This window comes from Triturus cristatus, chromosome 2_2, assembly GCF_964204655.1.
Source record: "Triturus cristatus chromosome 2_2, aTriCri1.1, whole genome shotgun sequence".
Taxonomy (NCBI): Eukaryota; Metazoa; Chordata; class Amphibia; order Caudata; family Salamandridae; genus Triturus; species Triturus cristatus.
In genome coordinates, this window is record NC_140582.1 from 41133276 (window position 1) to 41152095 (window position 18820).

At 46.8% G+C, this 18820-nt stretch overlaps 1 protein-coding gene across 8 annotated transcripts in view; it reads right to left on the bottom strand.

Moving 5' to 3' along the window:
- The window catches only part of LOC146861800 (uncharacterized), a 1595865-nt gene that overhangs the window by 855483 nt on the left and 721562 nt on the right, over positions 1 to 18820 (bottom strand). For all 8 annotated transcript variants that reach the window (XR_014978338.1, XR_014978334.1, XR_014978336.1 and 5 more), the window contains one exon: positions 15914 to 15955. Coding sequence is in view for 1 of the 8 variants with exons in the window: in XM_085643197.1 (XP_085499323.1) it covers positions 15914 to 15955 (42 nt within the window). In the remaining 7 variants the exon portion in view is untranslated. The remainder of the gene's footprint in view (positions 1 to 15913; positions 15956 to 18820) is intronic.

The window sequence follows — 18820 nt, forward strand, 5'->3', positions numbered from 1 at the left end:
AAACACAAAACATATTACATGTACCAAAGCCCCCAGGACAATCAATCCAGTGCAGAAATACAAGTACTTGGGGGTCTGGTTTACAGAAACCGCAAGTCCCTCTGTCCATAAAAAGGAACTGACCAACAAATCGACTGCCATAACATACTGTCTAATAAAATTGAACAACAAGTTAAAAAGTCCCTCACCAATGGGCATCAGAAAGGTCACTCAACCTTCTCTTCTCCCAGCCCTCTCGTATGGACACCAAGCGATTCCTGGAGCATGTATGAAAATTCTAGAGCGGGCACAATGTGTGGCCTATAAAAAAATCTTTTTACTCCCAAAACACCTTTCTAGGGCGAGATTTAGGCTGGAGCTCGGGCTGGTCAAACAATCATTAACTCTTGAGGCTGACTTTCTAAAATATTACATCCGAATTCTAAAATCTCCGAGGGAAATACTTAAAGAGCTGCCTCATAGACACATTAAAAAAAACTGGCTCGCCATTGAACAAACAGCTTACGAGAGCCATGGTATCCATTGAAATAAACAAACCATCACTTGCTCTTCCCTGCATCTCATACGCCACCTGGGAATCGCGAATCAATAAACAAGTCCAACTAGTCTTGTTCCAACAAGACCAGGCCACATTAAAAACCTTATCTTTCCTGACCCCGCTGAACGACTCAAACTTAGTAAACCTCAGCCCTACGTTCCCATTCCCCTCAACCCTAAAACCAGGAGAGAGATTATGTGCATGTGATTGCTGGCACTTCCTCTTACGAAATTCGTCAGGGCCTGGGCAAACCAAAACACTGAAGGAGCATGCCGACTGTGTGACTACAAATGTGAATCATGGCTGCACCTCAAGTGCTGTGGCCTGACCTTAGCCACAGAAAGGAGGATTCTTTTGAGGGAACTATGCCTGAGAGATAAAGTAACTTCTTGCCATGAGGCCTCTGCAGTATGTTTCGAACACAAAGAACCTCACATCCTGGCCCACTGTGGAAGATTTGTACAATTGATCAGAGGTGCTATGTACCCCGATAATGCTCCCCACCGCAGCCCTCGTAAGGTCCAAACGCTGATACTGGACTACTTCAAAAACCCCAGGACCGTGAAAGAACACTTCCCAACTCAATTGATAAGCACAACCACTCCATAAGAGGAAGAGTATCAGCGTGCGGAATGGTAACAAAGTATGTCCAGCAGACTTGAGGTGCCAGGTGGTTGATACTTTCACAGGGGACCAGACAAAGAACAATGGCCAACAGCAAACAAGTGAAGAAGCACAGAGTCAAATGTTAGGACTCAACTATTGCACCTTACCAGAGTTTTAAACTTTTAGGAATTGTGTTTCTTTTCTTTTAATGTTTTCACTGTGATGCAATGGTTTTAATTACCTTATGCAATTCAATTCAATTCGATTTCACACTGTTAAGGCCCCTGTTGTCTGTTCAAAGCGGCGCAGAAGGCAGCTGATTGGCTTGTGAGGTCACAGACATCGCAGTAGAGTGTCTGTGGACAGGCTCATCAACATTCTGGACTTTTCGACTCAGCACACTTTCTCCTGTCTTTGTAGCTTTCAGGATGTGTTCCCGCCATTGGTTATCAGGGGGCATTGAGGCAGTTTCCACTTTTGTGTATTTTTAATCGATGGATCCATTTTTTTCGATCGCAGGCTGGGGAGAGATTTTTGTAGCCAGCAAAGGCATTTTAGGATGCTGTTGCAAAATAGTTACATTGCCCGAATCAAGTTTTCCTAAAACCTAACTTAAAAGTTATCTTTATCTCAAAAAGTAACCAATTGCTTGATACATTATGTATTTCCTTGATACGTATACTAGTGTACTATACTAAAAATTGTTAGCTATTTGGTTGGAATTTAATTAAAAGTAAATTGTCACTGAAATGCGGAATAGAGAAAGCAGGTTATGTTGGGACAGTTCTTTCCTAATTGTGCATGTAGCTCAGGCATTGAGCAGGAGTAGGAACAGTTTACAAACAATTTCGCAATAGTAAAACAAAGCTCTAATGCCCCTTTTGTAAAACAGGGCATACAGCTGTTGGAATTGGCCCTTTCTGTAGGGTCATCCCCAAACGTTTTGCCTCCACCCTTCTATTTTCTGAACCTGTTTTTGTTGGCCCCAGGCGCACACTCCCACTCCCGCCTCCTCCTTCTGTCCCGCCCCCCCTCCCTGCCCATTGGCCACCCCGCTCCCGCCTCCCGCTGACCCTCCCTCCCGGCTCCTTATTTATGACGCCCCCTCAGCGACCGCGCAGCGGACGCGCCGACTGAGCGCCGAAGGTGCGCCAAAGGTAAGCCCGTCTGCGCCCGTCCGCGCCTGGACCGCGCCCAGCGCCAGACCCCCTGGTCCCCGCGCCCGCCAGCCCCCCCGCAGGACCTACGACTTCGCTACGCTCATCGCACTCAAAACCGCCCGAGCCACCGGATGCTACCGAGCGTCCCCGCAACGCACCCATGGACCCTTCGCCTGCAGATCCTGCAACTTCTCCTGCCTCCAAACAAGCACCACGCCCACCAAGACGGACAACAGCAACCACCTCAAGTGCATCCTGCTCAACACCCGCTCCGTCCACAGACACGCCGTGGAACTCTGGAACCTCCTCGACACTGCATCTCCAGACGTCGCCTTCCTCACGGAAACCTGGATGAACGACTCTTCAGCCCCCGACATCGCCATTGCCATCCCGGACGGCTACAAGATCATCAGGAAGGATCGCGTCAACCAGACCGGAGGAGGCATCGCCATCGTACACAAGAGCACCATTCGCATCTCGACTGACTCCATCGACGTATTCAACGCCGCCGAATACCTGCACTTCCAGATCCACACCGACCCCAAGACTACCCTCAGAGGCACCCTCATCTACAGACCCCCGGGACCACGCGCACAGTTCTGCGAAGACATCGCCGACTTCATCAGCCCTCACGCCCTCCCCTCCGCCGACTACATCCTCCTCGGGGACCTCAACTTCCACCTGGAGAACAACAATGACCGCAACACCACCGCCCTGCTGGATAACCTCGCCAACCTCGGACTTCAGCAACTGGTCAACACCCCCACCCACTTCGCCGGCCACACGCTCGACCCACTCTTCTCGTCCAGCAAGCACGTCACCTTCAGCCACTCCACCGGACTTCACTGGACCGACCACAGCTGCGTCCATTTCAGCTTCAGAAAGAACACGGTCCACCATCACCCGAAGCAGGCTCCCCACAGAAACTGGAGCAAGATCACCGCCGACCAGCTCGCCACCTCCCTCAGCCAGAGCCCACCTGTCAGGACCACGGACCCTAACACAGCTGCCCTCGACCTCACGCAGTGGCTGACCTCCTGTGCCGACGACCTCGCGCCACTGAAGAACCCCCTCACCAGGCCCAGAAGCAAGAAGGCCCCCTGGTTCACCGACGAACTTAAGGACTCCAAGAAGGCCTGCCGCACCCTCGAGAAGGCCTGGCTCCTCAACAAGACCGCCGACAACAGAACAGCACTGAAACTCGCCACTCGCAGACATCACCAGCTCATCCGCACCACCAAGAAGAAATCTCTGCGGGAACGACTGGACAAGAACGCCCACGACAGCAAGGAGCTCTTCAACATCGTCAAGGAGTTCTCCAACCCCAGCACCGGCAACAACGACATCACTCCCTCACAGGACCTCTGCGACTCCCTCGCCTCGTACTTCCACCGCAAGATCGCCAACATCCACAACAGCTTCGACATTTCACCCCCGCACCCATCTGCCGTACCTTCGCACCCCGCCGCCACCCTCCAGACATGGACCGAGGTGACCCCCGAAGACACGTCACGCATGATGAACACCATCCACTCCGGATCTCCGACCGACCCGTGCCCCCATCATGTTTTCAACAAGGCAGCCTCTACCATCGCACCCCACCTCCGAGACATCATCAACACCTCCTTCAACACAGCAACTTTCCCGGAGAGCTGGAAGCACGCCGAACTCAGCGCTCTGCTGAAGAAACCAACAGCGGACCCGACCGACCTCAAGAACTTCCGCCCCATCTCGCTCCTTCCTTTCCCCGCCAAAGTCATCGAGAAGGTCGTCAACAAGCAACTGGCCGCCTTCCTCGAGACGAACGGATCCCTCGACCCATCACAGTCCGGATTCAGAGCCAACCACAGCACCGAGACCGCCCTCATCGCAGCCACCGACGACATCCGAGCCCTGCTCGACAACGGCGAAACAGCGGCACTCATCCTCCTAGACCTCTCCGCAGCATTTGACACTGTCTGCCACCGCACACTAGTCCAACGCCTCAACGACACCGGCATCCAAGGGAAGGCTCTGGAATGGATCATCTCATACCTCTCAGGCAGAACACAGAGAGTACGCCTCCCTCCGTTCCGCTCCGAGGCCACCGAAGTCATCTGCGGCGTCCCGCAAGGATCGTCGCTCAGCCCCACTCTCTTCAACATCTACATGAAACCCCTCGCTGCCATCGCACGCCAACACAACCTCAACATCATTTCCTACGCCGATGACACCCAGCTAATTCTCTCCCTCACCAGAGACCCCGACACCGCCAAAGCCAGCCTGCACGAAGGGATGACAGACGTCGCTGAATGGATGAACATCAGCCGCCTGAAACTGAACACGGACAAGACAGAAGTCCTCATCCTGGGACCATCACCCTCCGCATGGGACGACTCCTGGTGGCCCCCGGCACTAGGCACCGCACCTGAACCGACGGACCACGCACGCAACTTGGGCGTCATACTGGACTCCTCCCTATCGATGACCAGACAAGTCAACGCCGTCTCCTCAGCCTGCTTCCACAACCTCCGCATGCTCCGAAAGATCTTCCGATGGATCCCAACCGAGACCAGGAAGACGGTCACCCACGCTCTCGTCACCAGCAGACTAGACTACGGAAACACCCTCTACGCCGGTACTACGGCCAAGCTTCAGAAAAGACTTCAGCGAATTCAGAACGCCTCCGCCCGACTCATCCTGGACGTCCCCCGACGCAGCCACATCTCGTGCCACCTGAGAGACCTGCACTGGCTCCCGGTCAACAAGAGGATCACGTTCAGACTCCTCACCCACGCACACAAGTCCCTCCACGACCTAGGCCCAGGGTACCTCAACAGCCGCCTCACCTTCTACACGCCCACCCGCCGGCTACGTTCCGCTAACCTCGCCCTCGCCGTCGTCCCTCGCATCCAGAGAGCCACCGCTGGAGGAAGGTCATTCTCCTACCTGGCAGCTAAGACTTGGAACTCCCTACCCGTCCACCTGCGGATGACCCAGGACCACCTGGCCTTCAGGAAACAGCTCAAGACCTGGCTGTTCGAGCAGTAGCAGACCCCCTTCCCCAAGCGCCTTGAGACCCTTACGGGTGAGTAGTGCGCGATATAAGTTCCATGATTGATTGATTGATTGATTGGCATTTAGGACTCTGTGCACTTCACCAGCTAACCAGCTACCCAGTGCTAAAGTGCTTGTGCTCTCCCCTTAAAACATGGTGGAACTGACTTGTACCCATATTTTATTTACTTGTAAGTTGCTAGGAAAGTGGCACTACTTGTAACCAGGGCCTGTAAATTAAATGGTATCAGTAAGCCTGCAGCACTTATGGTGCCACCCACTTAGTCAGCACTTTACACATCTCAGGTCTGGCACTGCAGCCTATATGTGCAATTTTAAAATGCCATGTTGACCTGGCAAAGTTAATCGTTTACGTCTGGGGTGCAGTTGTGCCCCTGTCCGGGTCTGTGCTCCAGACCTTAGGGATTTACACATGTGTACTATTGGGACAGGGCGCGAGAATAAAACATGCCTAGAGCAACATTGAATAAATGAAGAACAATGGTGTGCATTCTATCATGTATTTGGACATTGAAAGTTAATCTTTTTGCAGGCCTACACCTTCCTTTTTTAATACATATAAGTCACAGGTCCCGGACAGCCCAGAAAGCATGGGAGCAGTGTATTAAAAAAGTAGGGCATGTACATTTTAGTTTTACATGTCCTAGCAGAAAAAAAACTCCTTTTGGCACTACTGCAGGCCTACTGCTCCAATAGGCTAACATTAGAGTTTAATTATTACATTTAATAAGCTGTAATTTCCAAATGGGAGCAGGTCACCAGTTCATGTTTGGTGTATTTGGAATTGTAATGAAAAATGATAATTCCTCTCTGATGATGAAGTCAGATTTTAAATTACAATTTTGAGAATGCCACTTTTAGAAAATTTATATTTTCCTGCCTTAGAGATAAAGGGGCGATTATGATTGCGGAAGGCCCGTCACCCCCAGCCATGGGGTGGCGGTCCTTCTGCAATCGTATCGCGCTTTCCCCCAACACATTACAATGGCGGAGGGAATCACGCTAGGACTGTGGCGGACACAAAGACCGTCCTCCACCAGTCCGCCAAAAGCAATCTCACAGATTGCCTGGCAGACGGTCCTCAAGGCCAGATAAGGCCAGATATGGTAGCAGGCACCATCCACCAAATCATGATGCGGGCTACAGCCGGCATTTCCATTGCGGCGATGCGGCCATGGAAAGGCTGGTGGGGATTGGTGACGGGGGCCCATTGCGGGGCCCCATGTGTAGGGGGGAGGTGAGGGTGCACTTGGGGAGTACCCCCCTATATTTCACAGCACCAAGTGGCAGGCACTGTGTGGTGCCTGCCACATAGTTCTGTGAAATGTAACACCTTCATTTTTGCATTGCGGCGGGTGCTGCTGTCAGCAGCACCCACCGCAATGTTGACATGCAGGATCCATCCACCATGGTGGCGGGCGCATCCTGATCCGGTGTGCGGGACCGCCGCATGCATGGCGGACGGTCCCAGTTTACTCCAGGATGGCTAGTCCATCCGCCATCTTAATGAGCCCCTTAGTGCTTTTAGCCTGTCTCTGGGTCACATGACTGGATGTAGCTGACAGTTAAGCTTTGTGTTTTCCTCCTAGACAGCCACACGCAATACAGAGATTAGGTGTGCCTGGATGGCCATCGCTTACAGGATGGGAGGGAGGAGCTGGACACAGCCTCACTTACACCTGAATAGGCTGGGTCCTTCCTCCACACAAAGGACTGCATACCCATTAGTCAGGAGGCAGGGCATGAAAGACAGCAAGTCGACACACTTCAAATAGAATTTCTAGAAGCTACTTCCACCTACAAGTGGAAGGGCACCAGGCAAAAATATTGAACCTCAGAGATCAATTTTTCAGTACACTTCTAGACCTTTCGATACTCTGCCAGGAAAAAGGACTGCTATGCTTCTGAAAGGACTGCCAACTGGACCGCTGCTCTGAAGGACTGCTGTGCTGACCTGCTGCCAACTGCCCCTCTACCTGGGTAAGAATGAGTGGCCCAGCATCTGTTGAACCCAGGACCCCAAAGTGACTTCAAGGGCTAATTGGCTAGTCTGCTGCCTAAAGCCTCAGGGGCAGAAGGCTCCAGCAACCTCGAACCTAGCACCTGTACTCTGCCATCTGTGAGTTTACCCTGCCAAGTGGTGCAACCCAGCCCTGGGCCCTTGGAAGTGGGCCTAAGGTGCTCGATCAGCCTCTGTGGCTCAAACAGAACTGACACATCCCCTGTACTGTGCGGCGCAACCCTGAGCAGAACCAATGCATTGCCGCTGCTGCGTGCATCTGAACCATTGTATGCAACTCACCTGCTATTGCAGCCCTTTGCCTCATTGGAACATCCTCTATACGAAGCACCCTCAGCAAAGGTGTATGCATCTCTCCTCAAAAGCGGCCTCGATGACAGGTTTTGCATTGCAGCCTCTCAGCTCCTTGGAAACCGCGCATCCCTTTGGTTGCGCAACTTAACACAAACCAGGATTTAAGGTACTTAAGCTCAGTGGGCTTAACTGAGTTCCTGTAGCCAGGCCATGCTCTACCATTGTCCCCCTAACCTTGTGACTTTGTCCTGATCTGGCGAGACCAGGAAACAACTTTTACAAAGCGGTCATTACACCACAATACCTTTACAACGCGGTTGTTACAACAACCACGTTGTTAGTGCACGATGCATTTACATTGCATGTCTTTACAACGACTTCCACTAGGGGGCGCGGATGTGTTGGAAATTAATCCCAACACCTTCCCTACTGTTGCGCAAACTGGAGTAGGAATAGTAAATAATACTAAGTCCAGCGCGGCCCCTAGTGGAAGTCGTCGTAAAGACTTGCGATGTAAATGCATCGCATACTAACAACGCGGTTGTTGTAACAACCGCGTTGTAAAGGTATCGCGGTGTAATGACCGCATTGCAAAAGTTGTTTCCCGGTCACGCCAGATCGGGACCAAGTCACAAGGTTAGAGGGACAATGGTAACAACCTCGTAATAGCACGCAATGTAATACATCGCGTAGTAAAGTGATATATTCGGCGCAACCAGATATCCATTTGGCGCTTTGTACTTTTTAGCACTATTTTTACGGAAATCTTTAAATCTGCATATGTCTGGTTCTACGAATTGGATTTTTGCTGTCTCAGTATTGTTTTATTTATTAAAAATTACTCTTTTTTTTAAACTTGTGTGGGATTTATTGTGGTGTATTTTCGCTGTCTTACTTTTTAAAGTGTTGCACAAATACTTTTCACACTGTCTCTAAGTTAAGCCTAACTGCTGTGTGCTAAGATACCCAAGGGTTGTACACAGGTTGATTTAGAGATTGCTTGTGGCTTCACCCTGAGAATAATTGCGGTTGCTGCATGAGAAGGGTTTCACCTTCCACAACAGCTTATTCATCATGGCTGCCAATAAAATAGATATCTTTGCAGGAAAGCAGTTATCACTTCAACTCTAAGAACTACAAGACTTTGGGGCTCATTATGAGATGCCCATAATCCCAGAAGGGCATACTACCCTTTTCCTGACCCCATTGAGAAGTGTAAAGTCTGCAGCCATGTAAGTTTTTTGCAGGAGATTTTCGCTTCTGCAGCTGACATCTCCAAAAATAAATTTACAAGGGAGACCAAAACTAGGAAGTGAATTCAGTCAGAAGCAGAACATCGACCATACAGTCGACTTACAGAGCTCCTAGCTCAACGCAGTCAACAATCGCCATAAGGGTTACAGATTCAATTTATTTTATGTGCTGAGGTATGTATTCTTCTCCATCTCAAAGCAGACGTTTGGTAGGGTCAGTTTTCGGCATCTCCACTTTTCGAAGTCCCAGTCAAATGTGGATGATATGGGTCCTTTGTGTATGCTACTTTAGGTTTAGTGGGAGTATGGAGTATGCCCGTTTGGTCTTCTGTTGTGCCTAAGTGACATTTGTTCAGTGCCTCAGTGGTTCTGCTTTTGTTTCTTTCTTCATGTGTCCATATAGGTTCTACCATCTGTGGCAATTGTGAGACTTTCCTTTTACATGTATTTGGGATTCACCCTAGTAAGGAGGCTACATTCTGTGTATTGTATTGTATTGTATATTGCTTTTATATAGCGCGGCTGTCACCCAACGGGTATCCTGGCGCTTGGAGACAAGATGATAAAAAACATAATACGTGTTCAGTCAGCTGGACAGAAGAAGGTGCTATCTGTTCTTGGCGAAAAGCCAGGTCTTGAGGCCCTTTCTGAAGGCCAACAAGGATCCGGCCAATCTCAGTTCTCGAGGGATCTTATTCCAAAGGCATGCGGCTGCCGTGCTGAAGGCCCTGCCACCCATTCTCGCTAGTTTAGTTTTGGCGATGGAGACTAGTCCTTGATTGGATGAACGAAGAAGTCTTTTAGGTTCATACCAAGAGAAACGCTCTCGCAAGGGTAACGGCCCTGTATTGTGTAAAGCTTTATGGACCAGAACCAGGGATTTAAAGCTGATTCTGTCTTTTACGGGCAGCCAATGTAAATCCTGTAATGCCTGCTGCGCCGAGGAATCACGTTGTCGGTTCAGTGCCAGTTTGGCTGCCGAAGATTGGATTCGTTGCAGCCCCTGCACAATATATTGGGGAGCACCCAAATACAAGGAGTTACAATAATCCAATCTACTTAGAATTACACTCTGGACCACCAAAGGCCTTGCCTCACTGGGTAGGAGTGGAAGAATTTGACGGAGGGCTCTTAGCAGGGACACGCAGGTGCTAATCGTTTTGTTGGCCTGGGTTTGCATCTGGAGGTTCTCATCCATCATAACCCCTAGATTGCAAACTTTTTTAGCTGCTGCTATGGGGGGATCCCCCGGACGGAGCCTGAACTCGCCCTGGAGAGGGTTGGATATTCTAGCAGCATGACAGAACAGCAACTCCGTTTTCTCAGCAGTCAGCTGTAGGGAGTTCGCTTTCAGCCAATCTGCCACCTGCCCCATGCATTCTTGAAAAGAACTCATGGGGACCGCGACATCACCTTCAAAGGAGAAGAGCAGTTGAATATCGTCCGCATAATTGACCACTTCGATCCCGAAGGATTTAATGAGGGGGATCAGTGGGCCCAGATATACATTAAAAAGGATCGGACTGACTGCCGAGCCCTGAGGTACACCGAAAGGAACCGGGGACCAAGGAGAGATGAAGGGTGTCATCATAACTGCCTGTTGCCGGTCCGCTAAGTAGGAACGTATCCATTCTAGGGCACATCCCTGGACCCCTCAACTTTCCAGTCTTGACAACAGTATAGTGTGACTAACCGTGTCGAACGCGGCCGACATGTCTAGTAGTACCAATACTGAAGACTTTCCATTGTCGGCTCGCATACGAAGTTTGTCCAATACTGTTGTCAATGCAGTCTCTGTTCCATGCCCCGGCCGAAATCCAAACTGGTCCCTGTCCAGCAACTGGTTCTCTTCCAGATAGTTTGACAGGGACTTGCTGACCACTTTTTCCAGAATTTTAACTGGAAACGGCAATAGAGATATGGGGCGAAAGCTGACAGGCTGCGTGGGGTCCAGGGAGGGCTTTTTCAACAGGGGAGTGACTATCGCCCGTTTCCAGCAGTCTGGTACTATTCCCTCGTTCAAAGATTGGCAACATATTTGCCGCAGACCAGGGAATAGTTTAGGGCCAAACTCCTTCCAGATCTTGTGAGGAAGGGGGTCAAGAGGCGAGCCAGATGAGATTTGCCGAGCTATAGTGCTAAAACTTTCCTCTGTGGGAGGTGAGAAGTGGCTCAGAAAAACATCCTTACTGACAGCCTCACTGATGGGAGGCATATCCCGTATACTGCAATCAAGGCCTCCAACAATTCTCGTGACCTTGTCAGTAAAAAAGGTGGCGACCTCATTACACAGGTTTTGCGAAGGCTTGATACTGTTGGCCATGCAGCCAGGGTTGCCAAGGTCTCTTACAATATTGAAGAGGGCCTTGGAGCCATTGGGTGCCTGTAGAATAGAACTTAATAAAATTGGGACTTTGCTTCCTTAATCGCCTGCTTATATTTAACTTGAATTGATTTTAAGGCGATTTCATCAGATTTTATGTAGGCCCTGCGCCATCTCCTCTCGGACTGCCGGCGGGCTGCACGTAGCACTCTCAGCTCCTTATTGAACCAGGGGGCCGAGGGTGTGTTTCTAATCTTAAGCTTTTTTTTTGGGATATGTTCTTCCAGGACATTATTGATGGAGTTACTATATCTCGTGTAACTTGCCTCGACTGTCTCCCCAGGTTTGAGGTTCGTTTGACAGGAAAGTAGGGGGGCTGGGCTAAGTTTAGACAGTTTCGCCCAGTCTCTCCCCCACCGATAGGTGGTTGGATTACTGCCCGTCCGCCTATTTCTCGGTAGAGTTATCCTGAACTGGATCAAGAAGTGATCAGTCCAGTTCAGCGGGTCAATACTAAGTACCTCTGTATCGGATAGCTTGGCAAAAACTAAGTCAAGCGTATTTCCTCCCTTGTGAGTCGGCTTATGAATAAGCTGCTGCAGACCGCAGTTCTCACAAGTTTGGTTCAGAGCCTTCAGGTGGTTCCCTAAGTTCCCTGTGTCCCACAGATTGAAATCTCCAAGGAGAAGCAGTCTGGAGTGTGAAAGAGCCAGAGTGGTAATGGTATCCAACAGGGTCTGATGGTGACAGTCCAGGCCCGGAGGCCTATAACAGACCATGCCTGACAGTATTTTCCCCTTGGGCTCCTGTAAAGAGAAACCCAAGAGTTCATACCCTGGTATATCATTTATCGCCAAAGGGACACAGTCCCATTTGTCTTTGAAGATTATCCCTACCCCCCCTCCTCTCCCCGTCGAGCGTGGTTTCTGGAGGATTTTATAGCCTGCTGGGCATGAAAATCCCAACCCCACCAAGGAGTCCGGGGTGATCCAGGTTTCCGTAATGAATAGTAGGTCCAGGTCTCGGTCCTCCAGCAGGTCATAGATTTCCTGGTGATGTTTTATCAATGATCTGCTGCTTACCAACCCGCAGGTCAGAGCCTGCGGTGGAACCCCCACCTTTCCATTACCAATATTAAGTAGGGCCTCCCTTGAATAGTAAAGTCGAGCTGAGTTTAAACTGGCAGCGTTTATGGCGCTTGGCGCGGACGGGGCGCGGACGGGCGCAGACGGGCTTGCCTCTGTGTATATTTTGTAAATGAGTCTTCCATGTGAAACACAATAATTTTGCAAAATTCTCTGATAAAGGTTTTTTTCACACTTTAGTGAGGGATTTCTGCCTTTAATCAATTATTATTGATAGTCCTAAAGAAATTTGGTAATGATGTCCAACAAATTTGCCAACTATGCCCAACTGATGTCAATCAACTTGCTACATTCAGATGCACTTATTGTTGCTGCATAGCACAGGGCAGCCTTGCGTTATTGTATTTCAACAGGAAGCTGTACATTTCTAGCTTTGGGGCATAGCCTGAGGTGGACCTAAAAGTTATTTTCAACAATTTTTATATCAGCTTCTACATCACGTAAGAGCCCACAGAGGACCAACAATTCAGCACCTTAGGATAATGTGGATTCTTTTTTGGATTGGGCAAATGCTGGTAAACATGCCAGTCTGCTGGCTATATTCAGTTGGGTAAACTTGAGTTCCTTTTAGTAGATGCTGACTTTCTGCAGTTTTATGAAATGAGTGAAATTTAATTTCTAGGTTGGCCATAATATTTCTCAATGGGTTTTCAGACCCAATTTGTGCACTACATGTCCAAAGACTTTGGATCAAATTAGGTGTAAAAGACATCCATGCAGCCATATTTCATGAAAATATATGGGAGGGGATTTCCTCCGGTTGGCTTTTCAAGCGGGCATTCTGTAGAAATACGCATAAAAGAGAGGCAGGAGTATATTTGGAAATGTAAGTGTTCAACTCCATGAGTAGTACTGGAGGATTTTTTACTTTGAAAAAGTGCAAAATGAATTCAAATGGCATGACAAGTGAATTTCATGCCATTTAAAATAGCTTTGATTGTCTGCCTCTTTATAATGGGACTTCATGGGTCAAATGGATCAACCTGCAATAAATGTGGGGTTGTGCCATAATGGTGTTTGCTAACAATGAGGTTACGTTTTCTACTAGTAAATTGATGTAAAGGTTGAATCTAAACAACAGTTTGGTCCACTTTCTTAAGACATCCGTTCCACAAAAAAATGAAGAGCAGATCAAATAGCCCCCTGTGTTCATGTGACATTTGACCATTGGGACAAAGGCTCTTACTTCTCAAGCCACCAGTTTATAAAAGGATACACTGACTTTATGAAAAGATACAGCTTTTAAGTTTGTTCAAGTTTATTTCACAGTACATTCCCTTTCTTTGTGATCTCTTCTTATTCAACAATTTGCACAATAGTTGCACATAAATCTGCAAGTTTAGATTCCCAAATTCTTACACTTGGGGCATATTTATCATTGAGTTGCATCACCCTTGCAACATGCAAGAGGGCACAAGGGTGACAAAGCTACTAAGTCAGATTTATCAAGCCATGAAAGGCCACCTTGCGTTGCCCTAAATGGTCTGATAAATTTAGAGTAACGCAACACAGCACAAATCGCTGCGTTGAGTTTATCTTCCCCAGGGGTGCATTCCATGGGTGGAGAGTTTGTGTTCCCATGCATCCACCCTTGGATTTTAGGGCACTCATGGATTTACCATTACTGGCAGCTCTGGAAAAGCCCCAAAATGCCAAGGCCCCTCAAGTGATGTGCAACGAGGAAAAATATCTTTATTTATAAGTGTTGTTTCCTCTTTCTAAGTGTGCTCCGTTTTGCAGCAGACATAGAAGGACGAAAATGCCTCTGTGGATTGTTTTTGTGCAGGAGGTATCCCTTCCTACACAAAAACAATCTTGCCTGCAATGCAAGTACTCTTGCACCACAGCACAATGGCTCATTGGTTCTAGGCAGCACATTGTGTGCCAGTGCAAGGAAAGGACAGGAATGCCCCAAATAATGTTAAATATGGCATATTCGTACCCTTTCATGCAGTGCAGCCAGGTGGCTTGCTGAGTTACACTAACTTGAAAACTTGATAAATGTGCCCCTTACATTCAAACTAAATATAGGAAGAGCATCATTTTATATCTTAGCAAACATATGTAATCCATAATGTTTTCTTTTGGATATACAATAACTTTACAGTTCAAATCCATCAAGGTTCTGGAACTCTGATACCACAGCTCTCAGCAAAGGCAGGAAAGGGGATAAAAGCTGTGGGGAGAACCCCTCTTTATCCATTCTAGACCATTTCACATCGTTGTTATTAGAAGTAAGAACAAAATGCATTCTATCCCGTGGAAATCACAGAATGTTGTGGAATCAATCTACAAAAACACACGACTACAGTAGATTCTAATCCAGTTTGTTATATGTTTCTTATATTGTTCATAACTGTGGCATGATCTTTATTACCATTTTGTGTTACACACCAGTAGATTCTAATCCAGTTTGTTATATGTTTCTTATATTGTTCATTACTGTGGCCTAATCTCAATTACCATTTTGTGTTACACATCAGTATGTCTACTCCAGTTTATTATATGTTTCTTATATTGTTTATTACTGTGGCCTCATCATTATTTCCAATTTGTGTTACACATCAGTAGATTCTAATCCAGTTTGTTATATATTTCTTATATTGTACATTGTAGTGGCAGCATCTCCATTACCATTTTGAATTACATGACAGTAGATTCTAATCCAGTTTGTTATGTTCCTTATATTGTACATTGTAGTGGCAGCATCTCTATTACAATTTTGTATTACACATCAGTAAATTCTAATCCAATATGTTATATGTTTTTTATATTGTTCATTACTGTGTGCTGATCGCCATTACCATTTTGTATTACACATCAATAGATTCTAATCCAAATAATATTCTAGTAAAGTTTATTATATTCTAATTCAGAGACATATTTTAATCTAGATCATAATATCGAAACCCACATTATTATCTCATAATACAGATGCCTATAGTTTAATCTGGATCATAATATGCAATTATAAGACATAATATTCGAAGTAAAATCTTTATATTCGAATCTAGATCTCATTTTAATGCAGATTGTTGTTATTGAATACAGATATTTATACTCGGATCACAAATGTTAATTTGTAATTAGATCATTATAATGAAATCTAAGTTATTTTACCACACGAATACAAATTCCCGAATCCAAAGAAAAAGCCTGTCCTGGGTGAGTTACTTACAAATGCATCTGGGTCGTTTAAGGCATTTGTGTGACTTAAAATAAAGCCCCTATTGTGTCCTTGCTGCTCTCTACCTTGCGACAGACTGATGGTGACAAAGCAATAAAATGTTTTGGCTACGTTTACTTTCAGTCTGTTCTTCCGGAATATTTAAGTTTTTATTTCGATTTAAACAGGATAATCTGTCAGCGTGATTGAATTTACGAGGACTCATGAGGACAAACTGCCCCACGTTCATTCGTTCAATGACCATTAATGCCTAAATCATTCTACATGAAACATATGCAGCCTTGTTACACGGCAAAGGGTTCAGAGCCTCATGAACATGCATAAACTTACATTGTTTACTGGACAAGTCCCAGAACTTGATGGTCCAGATTCCTGGAAGAAGACAGATATTCGTGAATTAATCAAGAGAACATTGAAATGCTTCTAGAGCACTGTGCAGTACAATCACAAATTAGATACAACAAAAGTCTGCATGGCTTTAGTTCTTGCAGCAGTTTCTTAACAACTACTCGCATCTTCAGGGGTCATCATTTACATTCTCATGACTGACAAGCAGATCTAAAAAAGTGACTGAGGGCTTGCTTCTTGTGATTGGAGCAGCGGCGTCACTAGGGTTGGTGTCACCCTGTGCGGCCCCGGTAACTCATGGTGTCACCCCAGGACAGGGTGCAATATTCCCACATTAAATCCTGTGCTCATCTCTCTTGAGCTGCTCCCTCCTAGACCCTGCACAGCTCACCCACAGAAGCCCAGGCCAGACTTCCTGCCACCCCCATCCCTGCCCATTCTATGACCCCGCGCTTCTCCCTTCCCTTCGAACGCCGCACTGCTCAGATATTCAGTAATTTGGACATATTAGGACAGTGGTTTGGCCATTAGGGGTGACAATTGTTTTGCTGGCTAAATTGCTTTGTGTAAAATCGCAAATCTGGAATTGTAGCTTTGCCCCCTCAAATGAATTCTGAGGTTGCCTAAGTGTCTGCATGCCCTTTTTGATGATGATATATTGGAGCGCTCTGAAACATATTTTATTCCTATTAAGCACTATAAGGAAAGTGTTCAACGAGGTTGTCTATTGTTTTTCCATGTTTGTAAGGGACAATATTGTAATAATCGTGTGCATGGCCTGTTGTACATTGTGTCGCCAGCAGAGGGCGCCTCAGCCTTCTTTGCTGTAGAGTGGTTTTGCTGCGGTCTCTGTCTGCCTCCACAGCACCCCCCCCCCCCCTTGCTTACCTCCTTTCTTCTCTTTTCACGGTTCACTAACTTTGCCTCAAGTGTATGTTTTCAATTGATTACAGACACTTTGTGCAGGACTTTGTGATGAACGCAGATGTCCAGAGCAGCTCGTCCTCTGCCGGCGTGGTGGCGGCGTCGGTGTCACCCCATGTGATGGTGTCACCCGGTGCGGTCCGCCCCCCCCCCAGTGACGCCACTGGATTGGAGCATCCAGAACCAGGGGTGCAGCAACACGTATCAGAGTGGGGGTGCTGCCCTCAATGTCACTTCACTGAAGTCATAGGGACTACATAGACACTGGACGTAGGGGTGATGTGGCTCCTGCAGCACCACCAAAATAATTATGCTGAAGTTCAGAAGGTGAACGAGCAATAAAGATGCCTTTATATCTTGTTTGTTCTTGTCACATTGCCTGTGCAGTCAGACAGAGGTCAAATGTAATTCTATTTCTTCTGAACAGGAAGACAAGAGTTTCCTTTCCTTTCTCTGACTGTAAATTTAGAGGATTTTGTAAAGTGAACTATCAGACAATGTTGCTAGGGCACAGGGATTGTGAAAGGAAAGGCTATAGGATGTCAGCTGTTGTGTAACAGACAACATTTAAATACTTTTAAATGAACTGCACAACATTTCAAACTATTTCAACAGTCAGTGAAGCACAAATGAAGCAGTTTGTGTTGTAATTTGAAATGTGATAGGCACAAAGATTTTAACAGGATCAAAGTAAATCAAGACCCTTACTTTGTGATGTGCAAATGAAAAATATATGCAGAAACCAAATTTCCACACATTATCATTTGTGTTTTATATAGGTTCATCAGTAAAAGTGCATGTTAGTACAAAAAAGTTTTCAATGGAAAATGGGTTGTCTTTAAATTTTAGTTGTATATTTGCAACAGTGTACATCATAACTCACCACACCTTTACCACTCTAGTGCTGAATGGACGTGGCATACTGGCTATACTTGTTTTTTGGGAAACACTTGGAATTGTCTTTATCCCTCAGTGGTGCGGGAAAACAATTTGGGGGTGCTGCTATCAGTGTTACATAACTGGAGCCATAGGTATGTAAAAAATTCAAGGGGCAGATTTATAAAAATGTCACGTAATGCAACAAGGCAACTTGCTGCGCTTTGTGACAGGGAGAGAGCAGGACTGTACCGTAACTACTAAGATATGATACATTACTGCTCTCTCCCTGCCCTGATGCACTGAGTGCTGCCTAGTGCCAACGTAGACATCCTTGCAGGGGGGCTGTCATACAGGCAGGATTGTTTTTGTGTACAAAGGGACTCCTTCCTGCACAAAAACAGTCCGTAGAGGCATATTCCTCTTTCTATGTGTGCTGCAGAATGCAGCAAGTGAATAGAGCAAAAATAACGAGAAGTGAAAAGATTTCTCTTTGTTATTCCTCTGTTGCAAAGCGTACCATTTTAATGCATTCCAGTTTCACTACCCTCAGTAAATCTTGGTTTGTGAAAAAATCTATGGGTGAAGTCATGGAAACATCCATGCTCTACTCTACTGCAGAGTAACACATGGCAGTAATTTGCACTAACTTGCGTTACTCTGGATTCCTACACCATGCAGAGCCATGCAAGGTGGCTTTGCGTGGCTTAGTAAATCTCATTTATGTCCTTGTGTTGCCTTGCACAAGGGCTTAGTAAGTCTTGCCCTAAGTGTTTATCAAAGAACAAGTATAGCAAAAGAGCCACACCCATTCAGCAGGAGAGTGGAAAAGATGTGGTATATAGCCAGTGGCGCATTTTGCATAAATATCACTAAATATGGTGGGGTAGCACACTGTCATTCACAGACAGCATTTATTCCATTGAAATGGATACACAATTCGCAGTGACGTGTGGTTTTACTGATACAAACATATTGCACACAAATGTGTGGAAATTGGGGTTCTGCAAATATTTATCATTTCCACACCACCAAGTAATATGTCTTGATGTGTTTTGATCCATCTGAAATCTTTCTGTTCCTCACACT